Raw genomic sequence first — 13,298 nt, forward strand, 5'->3', positions numbered from 1 at the left:
GGTTGGGACCGAGCTTTTAAAATATTCTTGAATATCCTTGAGTTAGTTTCCAGGCCTATGTGAAGTGTTCCCTGGGAGAAAAGAAAATTTGTCCAGTGGATCTGTAGCTGGTACCACATTCCATGTTTCCGTCCATGCCGTGCTGTTTCTTTCTGCTGCCACTGGCCTGTCCCCCCAGGGTCTGTAGATTTTAAGAATGTGAAGTGTGGTTCCTGGCAGACTGGAGGGATCGCTGTTGTTCAACATGAGGCAGGCCCTGAATCAGGGCTGCTCTGCCCGCTCTTTGTCCCTGCTCCATGATGAGATCAGTATAAAGTATGTTGGGAGTATGTGTTTACAAACCTTTATAGTAATCTGACATGGGCTTCCCAGGTAGCACAGTGGTAAAGAATCCGCCTTCCAATGCAGGAGATGCAGGAGATGCAGGTTCAATCTCTGGGTCAGGAAGATCTCCTGGAGGAGGAAATGGGAACTCATTCCAGTGTTCTTGCCTGGGAAATTCCCGGGAGAGGAGCCTGGTGGGCCACAGTCCATGGGGTCAAAACGAGTCGGACATGATTGAGCAGCTGAACACACATACACGGTAATTAGAATAATTGTATATCTGTTGAATCTGTTAAAGCTTTGGGCATAAGTTTTTTGGTATAAGTTTTGTTTTTCTAGTAATTTTTAGAATTTTAAATTTTTTGATGAATGGGAAATGTAAGAAAAAATCTGACCCTTCATAAATAGTTCGAGTTCTTACCTGATGCATTTAATCTACTTATTTTGCAGTGCTATAAATCAGGGAGAGTGGATCAATGTTTTATGGTTCCTGTATAAGTAGTAGAGTTTCTGGAAAAAGAGTAGAGAAGAGTTACCAGGGAAAATGTCACATGTAGGCTGTGACCAGTCTTTATTTTGACTTGGTTTACTTGTCTGATTGCTTCTAAATAAGATTAATCCATTTCATCAATTGAATTATGAAAAGTGCTGAATAAGGGCAGTGGGACTTAAAAAGATAGACAAGATCATTAGAAGTTTGTTAGACTTAAGTATGGGTTCCTTTCTTAAAATTTTTTTTTTTTTAATGACCGTAACATACTATAAAGTCACATGAACTTCATGCCTGAAGATGAGTCCTGCCCAGATTAATGAACAAAAATTAGTTTTTCTTTTTCCTGAACTGGAAAAGCTAGTTTGCAGAGTGACGACTTGTGATTAAAATTACTGGTTTGTATAAGTAAGGCAAATAGTTTATCTGTAGAATCACGAAATCTTCACTGTTTGAAGCCTGTTAATCAGCTGATTTTAATGGTCACCATTACACTGGAGTTTGGGATTCGTATTTAGCTCTTAATCTTTCTGTCATCAGTTCAGTTCAGTCGCCCAGTCGTGTCCGACTCTTTGCGACCCCATGAACCACAGCACGCCAGGCCTCTCTGTCCATCACCAACTCCCGGGGTCCACCCAAACCCATGTCCATTGAGTCGGTGATGCCATCCAACCATCTCATCCTCTGTCGTCGTCCCCTTCTCCTCCTACTCTCAATCTTTCGCAGCATCAGGGTCTTTTCAAATGAGTCAGCTCTCCGCATGAGGTGGCCAAAGTATTGGAGTTTCAGCTTCAGCATTAGTCCTTCCAGTGAACACCCAGGACTGATCTCCTTTAGGATGGACTGGTTGAATCTTCTTGCAGTCCAAGGGACTCTGAAGACTCTTCTCCAGCACCACAGTTCAAAAGCATCAGTTCTTCTGCGCTCAACCTTCTTTATAGTCCAACTCTCACATCCATACATGACCACTGGAAAAACCATAGCCTTGACTAGACGGACCTTTGTTGACAAAGTAATGTCTTTGCTTTTTAATATGCTGTCTAGTTTGGTCATAACTTTCCTTCCAAGGAGTAAGCATCTTTTAATTTCATGGCTGCAGTCACCATCTGCAGTAGTTTTGGAGCCCAGAAAAATAAAGTCAGCCACTGTTTCCAACTGTTTCCCCATCTGTTTGCCATGAAGTGATGGGACCGGATGCCATGATCTTAGTTTTCTGAATGTTGAACTTTAAGCCAACTTTTTCACTCTTCTCTTTCACTTTCATCAAGAGGCTCTTTAGTTCTTCTTCACTTTCTGCCATAAGGGTGGTGTCATCTGCATATCTGAGGTTATTGATATTTCTCCCGGCAATCTTGATTCCAGCTTGTGCTTCTTCCAGCCCAGCATTTCTCATGATGTACTCTGCATATAAGTTAAAAAAGCAGAGTGACAATATACAGCCTTGACGTACTCCTTTTCCTATTTGGAACCAGTCTGTTGTTCCATGTCCAGTTCTAACTGTTGCTTCCTGACCTGCATACAGATTTTTCAAGAGGCAGGTTAGGTGGTCTGGTATTCTCATCTCTTTAAGAATTTTCCAGTTTATTGTGGAACCTTGCTGTCATATTGAGTTTCAAATGCTTGTCAGAAAAAATGGATGTGTATTCCTTTCCCTCTATTGCGAATAGGTTATTTAAATCAATAAGGTTTAAATAGGTTATTTTAAATCAGCTTAAAAATGCTGTTTTGTAAGCATTTCTATCATGCTAGAAATAACATTTATTTAATAAATAGCATTTCCGTTTCCAACTTTGAATTTAATTTTAGTCAGCAGTGACAGTGTTCTCCCTTTTGAAATAATTCCCACGTGCCTGTGTTTTCATTCTCATTAACATCAGGCACTTTGTAGACAAAGGACGTGTGTCCATGTGCTTAGTCATTCAGTCACGTCTGACTCTGTGCAATCCCAGGGACTATAGCCTGCCAGGCTCTTCTTGTCCATGGGATTCTCCAGGCAAGAATACTGGAGTCGATGGCCATTCCCTTCTCTAGGGAATCTTCCCGACTTCAGGGTTGAACCAGGGTCTCCTGCATTGCATGTGAATTCTTTACCATCTGAGCCACCTCCGGGAAGCCCAGACAAAGGAAATAAGTAGGTATTAAGCCAGTGACTGTTGTGGAATAGGCAACGGACCATAAGTTCTGTGAGCAGTCAATGGATCAACCCAAGTCATATTTAAATAGAAATCTCTCTCACTTGGCTGACCTAAGTCATCTGGGGAGAGAGGAGGGCTGAGCAAGAGAGGACACATTGAGCGAGGAGAGGTCAGCCACCTGGGTTGCTTCTTAGCAGAGGATCTGTTTGAAGTGCCTGCTGTCCTGGGGACAGATTAAATATGACTGTGTTAGAGTCCACGCTGAGACTTCTGTGTTGCGGTTAATTTCTCCATGTTCCCTTGAAGCAGTCTCAGTGACACCTGCACTAAGCTGCCTCTGTCTTGTGACTTAGGCCAGAAGCAAGGAAGATCATAGGGAGGGGGAATTAGCCTGTGTTAAACAGTTAGGTTAACATAACAAAATTATTCATAATGCTGCCACCAGAAGACAGGCTTATTTCATTGTCAGATACTACCTTCCACATTGCATGGAGTTTCTTAAATGGTTGTAGCTGATACTCCATTATGTATTCTGATATATTTTCACTTTATGATACTTCTACCTATTTCTCTGGTCTTTCTAATTATTTTTGAGCTCTTAAAGTATTTTGTTTATCACAACTATTCAAACCATTTAATGTTGAATGTTAATTTTAACCTTAAAAACCAACAGAAATTAACTAATGAATGCTGCAGTAAACTTTTTTTACTTACAAAGTTTTACCTGTTAAATTATTTCTGTGGGATAAATTGCAGGGAATAGTATAATTAGGTGAGACGATATGCTGACATGCCAGTGTTCATAGCAGTCTTGCCAGCCTTAGCTATACTTTTGTTTTTTAAATGAATCAACACCTGTGTGGTGTGTCACCTCCTTAGCTGCACATTAGAATCACATGGGGATTCTCATTGTACATTACAGTCTCCTGGGAACCTTTGAAAAATACTGATGCCTCCAGGCCTCCTCAAGACTTTTATTAGTGTGAGGTATGATCTGGACATTAGGATTTTTAAAAGCTCTCCAGGTAATTCTGAAATGCAGTTAAGATTAAGAACTTTGCTTAACATTGCATCTGAAAATTAATTCCTGAGAGTTTGTTGAATTAGGTTGGTGGCTTAAATCTGATTAAGAAGAATCAACAATGAAGTATCAATAGCTTGATCACATCAATAAATACTTAGATGTTAATCTAGTGTAAATTTTTTTTTTTAACTTGGGGATGTATTCGGTCTGATGTATACACAACTAGTATCATGGTAGGATATTAAAAACCACTTTTCAGGATCTTGAAAACAGTGCGTTAAGGTGAAGCTAGAAAATGGAGACCTTTGGACGTTAGAGGAACAGGATATTCTACAAGTCATGGAACCGTGGAGTAAGAGAGCCCAAGTCGCCCCTCAGGAGTGAAAAGCAATGGAGAAAAATGTCCACAAAAGTCACGGACTACACACTGTCCTCTATGTCCATAATGCATAGTAATTAAAGATTAAAAATACCAAATGTATGACACCACAGTTATGTGTGAGCATGGACTGATTAGTCATTAGAACTCACATCTCTCCAAAGCTTAAGCCCTCAAAGTCCATATGTTAAAAAAAATTTTGTTTGTTTCATTGGTCTGCGTTTTCCAGTGCAATCTAGGCAGCAGAGCTAGTTTTATGTGGTGGTTTAGAATGTCAGCCCAAATTCTGGCTTAACTGACTGTTAGGCACATTATTAAATTTCTTATGGTTTTAGTTTCCTCATCTGCCAGTCTTCCCTCACAGGGTAGTTAGAAGAATAAATTAGGTGATGTATGTAAAACACAGCTCAACATTTGATATATTGTTGAATAATTTAGCAGTAAAGGAGTGATTATGATTATCCCCATTGCTTGTGGAAGAAAATAGAATCCAATATTTAATGAGTACTTAACGCATGCATGCTGGGGCTTCCCAGGTAGCTCAGTGGTAAAGAATCCACCTGCCAGTGCAGATGTGGGTTTGATCCCTGAATCGAGAAGATCCCCTGGAAGACGGCACGGCCACCCGGTCCAGGATTCAGGATTCTTGCCTGGGAAATCCTACGGACAGAGGAGCCTGGCAGGCTGCAGCAACTTAGCTGAATGACTGAAGTGACTTAGCAGGCACACGCCAATAGATGGATGGCATTTTATCCTTTGAAGCAATGATTTATCTATCCCTTCAGAGAGAGTGCGTTCTTAGTGATCCCAAACCATTTGCTCGGGAGATGGAACAGGGCAATGCGACCTGGCCAGTCATAAGATGGGAGGTCCTGGCCCTCCTTAGGGGTTATAGGGAGTGGAGAAGTTGCAGGACAACACAAGAGATCTTTCAGATCTAAGTGGTAGGAGACCACTCTAGGAGTTGAGTTAAGACTCTCCAGATAAAATTCAGGATGCCCAAGAATGGTTTGAAAACAATATATTAACACGATGCTTGAAAGTTTCCCATATTCACAGCGCCAGTCCTTTATATCTTGAAGCCTGTTCTGGGCAGTGGTTGAGTGTAACCAAACAAGAGGTTCTCCGAGACCCACGGTACCCTGTGATGTTGTCGTAAGGAAGTAACACCTCTACTGCGCTGCTGACACTGGCAGTAAAAACACCCTTTCCTTGGCTCGCGGTGGTGGTGTCCTCATGGGGTGAGAAAGGAAAGGTCATGGAGATCCGTAGCGCTCCCCTCCCCCTGCAGCATTTACACGCCTTCATCTACAGATCTTCTTTCTCTCACACTTTTATTTGTTTATTTTTCTTTTCAAAGCCTCATCTGAGGCTCTGGTGCCTCTTAATCCACCAGCTGAAATAACCAGAAATTCTAGTGAATTTGTGGGTGTGCTTTTCTGTCCTGCCAGACTTGATGACATAACATCTTAGTGTGTGTTTCTAAGGTAAATTTTAGATACCCTGGCATACCCTTCTTCACGGCAGAAATACAAGGCCGAGGGCCAGGTGACTGACTCAGTGCTGCAGAAGCCCACCTGCCAGCACAGGAGACGAAGGAGACTCGGGTTTGATCCCTGGATCAGGAAGGTCCCCCTGGAGAAGGAAACCCACTTCAGTATTCATGCTGGAAAATGCTATGGCCAGAGGAGTGTGTTGGGCTACAGTCCATGGGTTTGCAGAGAGACACAGACACACACATACACACCCCCACCCACACACACCCACCCACCCCTCTCTCCGTGGCCGAAATGTCAGTGCAAGCCAAGGGTCAAGTAGACATAGAGAGAGCTTCTAATCAGGAGAACGGGGAGAGGTTACTCTAGGAACCAAGAAAGTGAACGTAAACTGGGAAGGGTGGTTGTACATGAAGAAAGCCTGTCCTTCTGGAACTGAGAGCGTGAGGAGGGATCCTCCAGCCCACCTCGGCGGGAGAGGTGGCCTTTCCCGCTCTCTCTCGGCCCCATCACAAGGGCAGCTCCATTTCTGCATGTGTTTTTGTTTGAAACTCTTCGACTGCATAAAAGTGGGAAGACTAGTGTCTTGGGTGACTTTTATTGCAGTTTATCTCAAGCCTCCGAGCTGGCCTTTTTCACGTGTATCTGCTGCCCGTGTGTTGAAGACTAGGGGCTAACAGGCCAGTGTCCATGTGAAGTTAACCAGATGACGTTGGGACCGTTTGTTTACTTGAACTGTTTGTACCACCCCTGCCAGTCTTTAGAGCGACAGTTGACTATGTTTGTACTCTGTTATCTCTGTTAAGAATATATATTTTTCTAGCTTGTGTCATAATTAACTCAAAACCATTATTTTCCTCCTTAGTAATACATAAAAATGATGTTATTATTACAAGTAACAGCATTGTAATGTCAGTGAAATATATTTCGTGCATAATATGCCACACAGGGGTAAAACACCCATGAGATTCTTTCTGCTTTTTGTTTCCACGGAGGTGGCAGTAACAGCAGTAAGCCACATTGTGGTCACCAGACAGGAATCCCGTGTTTGACCTTAGAACGGTGTTTGTTTATCCTTGAGAAAGGTATCATGCTTATCCTGGTAGCCCTGGCGTCTAGCAGAGTGCCTGCCATTTAGTAGAAGCCCAAGTTCAGGAAGTTGACATGTGTTCAACTAAGGTGTGAGAAGAGGAAGAAAAAGCCAGAGAAAACAGTAGATGAATAGGAGGGTTCTTAAGGGCATCAAGTGAGAAAAAGTTTTTCATAGAAGAATCAGATCACCGTTTTTAGATTCTACGAAACTCAAACTCAGTGGGGGAAAAAGCCACTGGACTTGGGGGTTTATTTTGTCAATGGAAACCCATGACAGGGAAGTCTTAGCAGCCGCAGGAGAGGCACTGGTCTCTAATAAGTCATGCCAGGCTTTTTTGCAACCCCGTAGACTGCCCATGGAATTTTCCAGGCAGGAATATTGGAGTGGGTTGCCACTTCTCCTCCACTGGATCTTCCCCACTCAGGGATCAAACCAGCATCTTCTGCACTTGGCAGGTAGATTCGTTACCACTGTGCCTCCAGGCAAGCAGCCAAGGGAGAGGTAGGCTCCAGATGACAAAGCCTTTAGTTGTTTAAACAGCCAGTGGGGAGGCAGAAGGGAAGGCATAGGGGGGCGTTGTATGCAGATTAGGGGGTTACAGCAGGGATTTCTCAACGCCAGCACTACTGATGGTTTGGGGCCTGATGACTCTCTGTTGTACGGTAGGGTGCCATCCAGTGCCTTGGAGGACAGCCACCCCGCTCCCACGTGTGACAATGAAAAATGCCTGCAGACATTGTCAGATGTCCCCTGGGGGCTGGTCTGCAGGGTTGAGTCAAGATTGCTGCTGGCGCCCACACACTTTTCCCCTTCTCTGCTCTGTCGTCTGCTGGGGTGTTCATGGTCCTTGTAGGCAGATGGGGAAGGAACTGCTCCAGAGACAGGTGGGAAGCTACAGGCATCCAGGGCTGATGACTGAATTGGTTACCTGAGGGCGGTTGATAGGGGAACAGGGCAAACCCACTGTTCAAAGAGGTGCCCTGAAGTTAGAGGAGCCGGGCAGACGTGTTTAATGGTGGGCAAAGGTGGACTTAATTCATGTTGGTTCATGGCCTCGAACTTCTCTCTCTGAAGAAAGAAAAGATCACCTGAGGATGAAGTGGATGAGGTTAATGTTGGGTCTTTGAGGGAATTAGAGAACATTTTGGTAACCTCTGTGGGGACGGATTAACACACATGAGTAAAAAGCGGTCCGGAGCAGCAGCGAGGCCTGGCTGAATAGGGACTTTAAAAACTAATTTAAGACATTAATTAAAATCCTAGAGAAGAGGGCTTCCCTGGTGGCTCATTGGATAAGAATCCACATGCCAGGGCAGGAGGCGCAAGGTCAGTTCCTGGTCTGGGAAGATCCCACGGGCCACAGAGCAGCTAAGCCCGCGTGCCATAGCTGCTGAGCCGGTGCCCTGGAGCCCGGGGGCCCTAACTACCGAAGTCCTTTTTGTGCCCGGAGCCCGTGCTCTGCAACAGGAGACGCCACCACCGTGAGAAACCTGTGCACTGCAACTACAGGAAGCCCATGCAAAGGCAACAAAGACCCAGCGCAGCCAAAAATAAAAAAGAAAGAAAAAGTAAAACAAAAATCCCCAAGAAATAAACCTATAACCCAACCACTGTAACACTATTTTAATTTGTGCACTTTACTGTTTATACTTAATGCTTTTTGCCTTTTTCATTTTGCTGGATATAGATTTCAGCATTACTGAACTGTTATTTCAGTTATATTTAATGGCTACAGAATAGTCTGCAGGGCTTCCCTGGTGGCTCAGTGGTACAAAGAATCCACCTGCCAATGCAGGAGACGCGGGTTTGATCCCTGGGTTGGGAAGATCCCCTGGAGTAGGAAATGGCTACCCAAATATTTTTGCCTGGAAAATTTCGTGGACAGAGGAGCCCAATGGGCTAAGTCCGTGGGGTCGCAGAGTTGGATGCAACTGAATGACTTTTCACTTGTAAGACTTTGCAGGAAGGTAATACTCTGTAGATCTGTTCCTTAATTAGTCAGATAGCCCTCTAGTTACTGACTTGCTTAGGTTGTATCCAGTTCTTAGTAACAATTGTCCTTAATGTTGTAGCACACCTTCATGGAGCCTGGCCAGGTTTTATTTGTGGATCCAGTAAAAGCTTCAGTGCTGAGTGCAGAGCAGAAAGTGTGTTGGCCTCGGTGTCACTTCACTGAGGTTTCCCTGACCCACCACATTTAAAACTGCAAACCTCATCTCTGCTTCGTTTTTTCCACCACCCCTGCTGTCTCCAGAACACTGGGTATTTTATCTTGATTGCCCTTGCTAAGTCCACAGACTCCCCCAGGACAAGGATTTGGGGTCGGTTCGCAGGCACGTAAATACTTGCTGGGTGGTGGGCTTACCCAGACGTACAGGTCAGGTGGGTTTGAACAGTGTCCATAGCAGCGTGTATTCATGGAAGCCAGCGGGAGGATAATTGCACTAACTAGTAGTTGGTTTCCAGGTGGGCTCGGAAGCAAGCACTCCACGTGGCTGGTGAATTGGGAGATGGTAGGGTTAGCGCTTGTGGCAGCAGGCGCGCATTCCTCTGGCAGGAGAGCGTGGGAGAGGTAGGAGGTAAGCAGATTGTGGTTCCAGCAGGGAATTTCCCAAGGTTTCCATACTACAAAAGAAGTAGTTTGAGAATTAACAGTGACATGGTTGGTAGAAAATGCCATTTTGCCAGGAATGGACTGTATCACTGTTTAATTGCCTCTGCCTTGGCCAGCAGCTCCCACTTGCTTGCTGTGTATTTGATTCACATCGTATGGTACTATATAAGTTAAGTTGTGTTATCAGAGTTTTTTTTTTCCTGGTCGGAGCAAGGTTGTATGTGGTAATCTGAGTAAGCAGATAGGCCAGTCATGTCTGAATTAAGCAGAGCTAGTGACAGTGTCACCTCAGCCTAGGTGGCACCGTGGTAAGGAACCTGCCTGCCAGTGCAGGAGACAGAAGAGACACAGGTTTGATCCCTGGATTGGGCAGGTTCCCCTGGAGGAGGGCATGGCCACCCACCTCAGTATTATTACCTGGAAGATTGCACGGACAGAGGAGCCTTGCGGGCTACAGTCCTTGGAGTCTCAGAGAGTTGGACATGACTGAGTGACTAACACTCTTGCTTGGTAAATCTGTGAGATATTTAGCATGGCATATTTTAAGCAACTGTTGGGAGTCTTGCTTGAGTATGGAAATTGTAATAGTTTTCTTCTGGGACAGCCTTAATTGTCACCTTCAGCCAGTATGTGGCTCTCCAGTTTGCCATAGATTTTCTACTATAACATATTTTTAGTTTTCAAAGTCCATGTATTCCCTGGTGAGTTGTTAAGGATAGACAGGTGTGATTTAGTGGATGAAACACTGGGTTGAGAGTTGAAGTATTGTTTCCCTCTTATATTTGTCAGTAGATGCCGTGTCTGTTATGTCTGAATTCTTTTGTTTCTTCCTTTTTAAAACGTGATAGTGATTCCCCAACACCACTTTCTGCCTTCTTCCAGAATCTCAGGGACACTTTGTCAACATGCTGGTTTATTGGAACCATGTAAAGAGATTTCATGTTTTGAGGTCTGTCTCAGAAATGCTTTTTTTCTTACCTATGCCTTTTTCTACTTTATTTGAATATGAGGTGTATCTGCAATGATGTGAGTTGAGCTGAGTTGGTCATCTTTTAAATTTAAAAAGTTATAATTTAAGTTATTGGGACCAAGCACTTGGTTCAAACTAGGATTTTATAATTACATTGACAAGTATAGTATGATAAGACATTATAGTATTTTTCTCTATATAGTTTTGACTTTGAGAATTTTGAGGATACACCCCCACTTGTTTTTAACAAAAATTGGACTGACCTTGCATAGATTGGAGTGATTAATTTCTTCCCTTCTCAGTAAAATTGGCTGCAATAAGCATATGCTGTAACCCATTTTAAGACAAAAAGACAAACGCTTTGGAAGACTTGCTTTTTTTCTTTTTTCTTTTTTTGGAAACCAGAGCAAAAGCATTCTCCTTACATCTCCTCATTGTTTGTGAGCATAATATTAACTCTCTTAGGATCCCAGTCTTCTCTTTATCTTGATCAAAGAACATCCTTAGGAAGGAATCCTGCAGTTTCCATTTAGCCCATTTGTGACCTCTTGTGAAGTTACATGTCCAAGTTACCTGGGAACTGTGCAAACCAACTTCCTGGAGCAGAGACTCAAAGAGCAGTGAGGTTAGAAATTTTACATAAGAGTTAGAGAATTTAACCTATGCCTGAGAGGCTGACTATATATGTATATTATATTACTATGTTTTTATATATTAACATATATATTACAGTGTATTCACATGTATTATATAGAGAATATACATATGTATTGGAATTTGCCACGTGGCGCTAATAGTGAAGAACCCGCCTGCCAGTGCAGGAGACCTAAGAGATGCGAGTTCAATCCCTGGGTCAAGAAGATCCCCTGGAGAAGAAAAGGGCAACCCACTCCGGTATTCTTGCCTGGCGAATTCCATGGACAGAGGAGCCTGGCAGGCTGCAGTCCATGGGGTTGCAAAGACTCAGATGCAACTGAGCACACACATGCATTACGTGTACATTAATCAGCGTTTGCTTCTTTCCAGGGAGGATGCTGGAGAACCAGACTCCTGGAGCAGTTTGTCCTATGAAATCCCTTACGGAGACTGTTCTGTGAGGCATCACCGAGAGTTGGACGTCTATATGCTAACCTCCGAGTCGGAGCCACACCAGGAGCCCCCACTTCCTGGAGACAGTTGCACTGGACACATTTTTAAACTTATGAACATTCAACAGCAGCTAATGGTAAGGAAGAAATTATTTCCATTTTCAGTCTTTCGTACCCTCACCCCTTCCCCCAGTGAGCTTTGCCATAATTAGAACATAGCCGTGCTTCCCTCAGAGATTGTGAAACCTGTAGAGCGGTTTTAGCTGCGTTCGATGTCAGCACTTAGAGAGACAGAGCTTAGCACTGGGGTAGTAATAAGAGGAGACTGGGAAAATTCTTCACTGGTTTTTGCCAGGCTTTTAAAATAATGAAAGATACACATATACATTGCTGACAGAGAACTATGCAACAACTAGAGCTAAAATTTTCTGGCTTAAAAGGAAATTTGTTTAACACTATAAATTTGTTGGTTTAACTTTATAAAACAAAATGAGCTAAACTGTTTCTGAGATTGTTGCTAAAGAACAGGAACCAAAGTTACTAAGAAACAGTCTTTCCTCAACTCTTTCAATGAATGATGACCATGTTGCTATATTTAAATTGATAGTTGTGTGGTAAAAAGATCACTAAAAAAAAATAAAGATTTTTATAATCCACTCAAGCCTTCAAGATAAAGTTGTTGCCAGACATAAAAACATTACAGACTCCCTGGTGGCATTTATTATGGATAATATACACGTCATGTGGATACATCTCTCTTGGCCGTAACATCTAAAAGGCTAAGTTTAGATAATTTTTCCACCCATTTTATTTCAGAGTTGATTTGATTCGGAAAACTCTTGGCAGTAATTTCATTTAAGGTCATCTGGGGTCAGCTCACTGCCAGAGTCTTCCCTGGGAGCAGACCTTATTTCAGAGACCGGCGGGCCAGAACACTTCACAGCAGGGTTGTAGACGCAGTCGCCTCTGCCTCTCCGGGTTGTGTTTATTCCAAACTAGGTGTCATTTTATTTTCCTCTGGAGATGGCTGAAAAGTCAGGTTTTCTTTAGACCTCTTCTTACTGGGTGAATGGTAGTCCATTCAGAAACAGCAGTTTGCAGATGCCAAAGCTACCCACAAGATGTGGGAATAGTTTCCTGGAAACCATGAGAAATTAAAACTATGAGAAGATGCATGTGTTAGGAGCATCTAACAATGAGAAGCATCTAACGATGAGAAGATGCATGTGTTAGGAGCATTTTCAAGCCATACCACTTTTTTCCTCCAAATCCCCGTTCTGTCGTGTTCACCCTTTGTTAAATTCAGTGACCCGTTTTCATAATTCTTTGGAGTTGGTCACCACCTCAGGAGGAAGGAAGCAACCGATCTTGAGTTCTCTTACAGAAGCATAGCGCGGCAGAGTCAGTGAAAATCTGTTATTCTCGTACTGTCTCATCAGAAGGACCTGAGTGAGCTTGACGTGTTTTGCACTTCCACGTGTGACCTCTCACATGAGACCCAGCAAGCAGACAGGAGTAGCCTGGTGGTCGAGGGCTGGAGGCACAGGGGCCGAGCAGGTGCAGGAGTGAGGCGGCGGCACACGGTGTGTGCACGAGATTATTGTAACAGAGAGGACGATGAGTGAAGAGTGAGCCAGGCGCTTCAAAAAACAGCTCTGCGAGTTCTCTGGTTGCTTGGTGGTCAG

At 43.5% G+C, this 13,298-nt stretch overlaps 1 protein-coding gene across 10 annotated transcripts in view; it reads left to right on the forward strand.

The window, feature by feature from the left end:
- The window catches only part of AKAP13 (A-kinase anchoring protein 13), a 316,668-nt gene that overhangs the window by 155,530 nt on the left and 147,840 nt on the right, over positions 1–13,298 (forward strand). For all 10 annotated transcript variants that reach the window (XM_061158636.1, XM_061158639.1, XM_061158640.1 and 7 more), the window contains one exon: positions 11,552–11,750. In XM_061158636.1, the coding sequence (XP_061014619.1) occupies positions 11,552–11,750 (199 nt within the window). The remainder of the gene's footprint in view (positions 1–11,551; positions 11,751–13,298) is intronic.

The sequence above is a fragment of the Dama dama genome, chromosome 13 (assembly GCF_033118175.1).
Source record: "Dama dama isolate Ldn47 chromosome 13, ASM3311817v1, whole genome shotgun sequence".
Taxonomy (NCBI): Eukaryota; Metazoa; Chordata; class Mammalia; order Artiodactyla; family Cervidae; genus Dama; species Dama dama.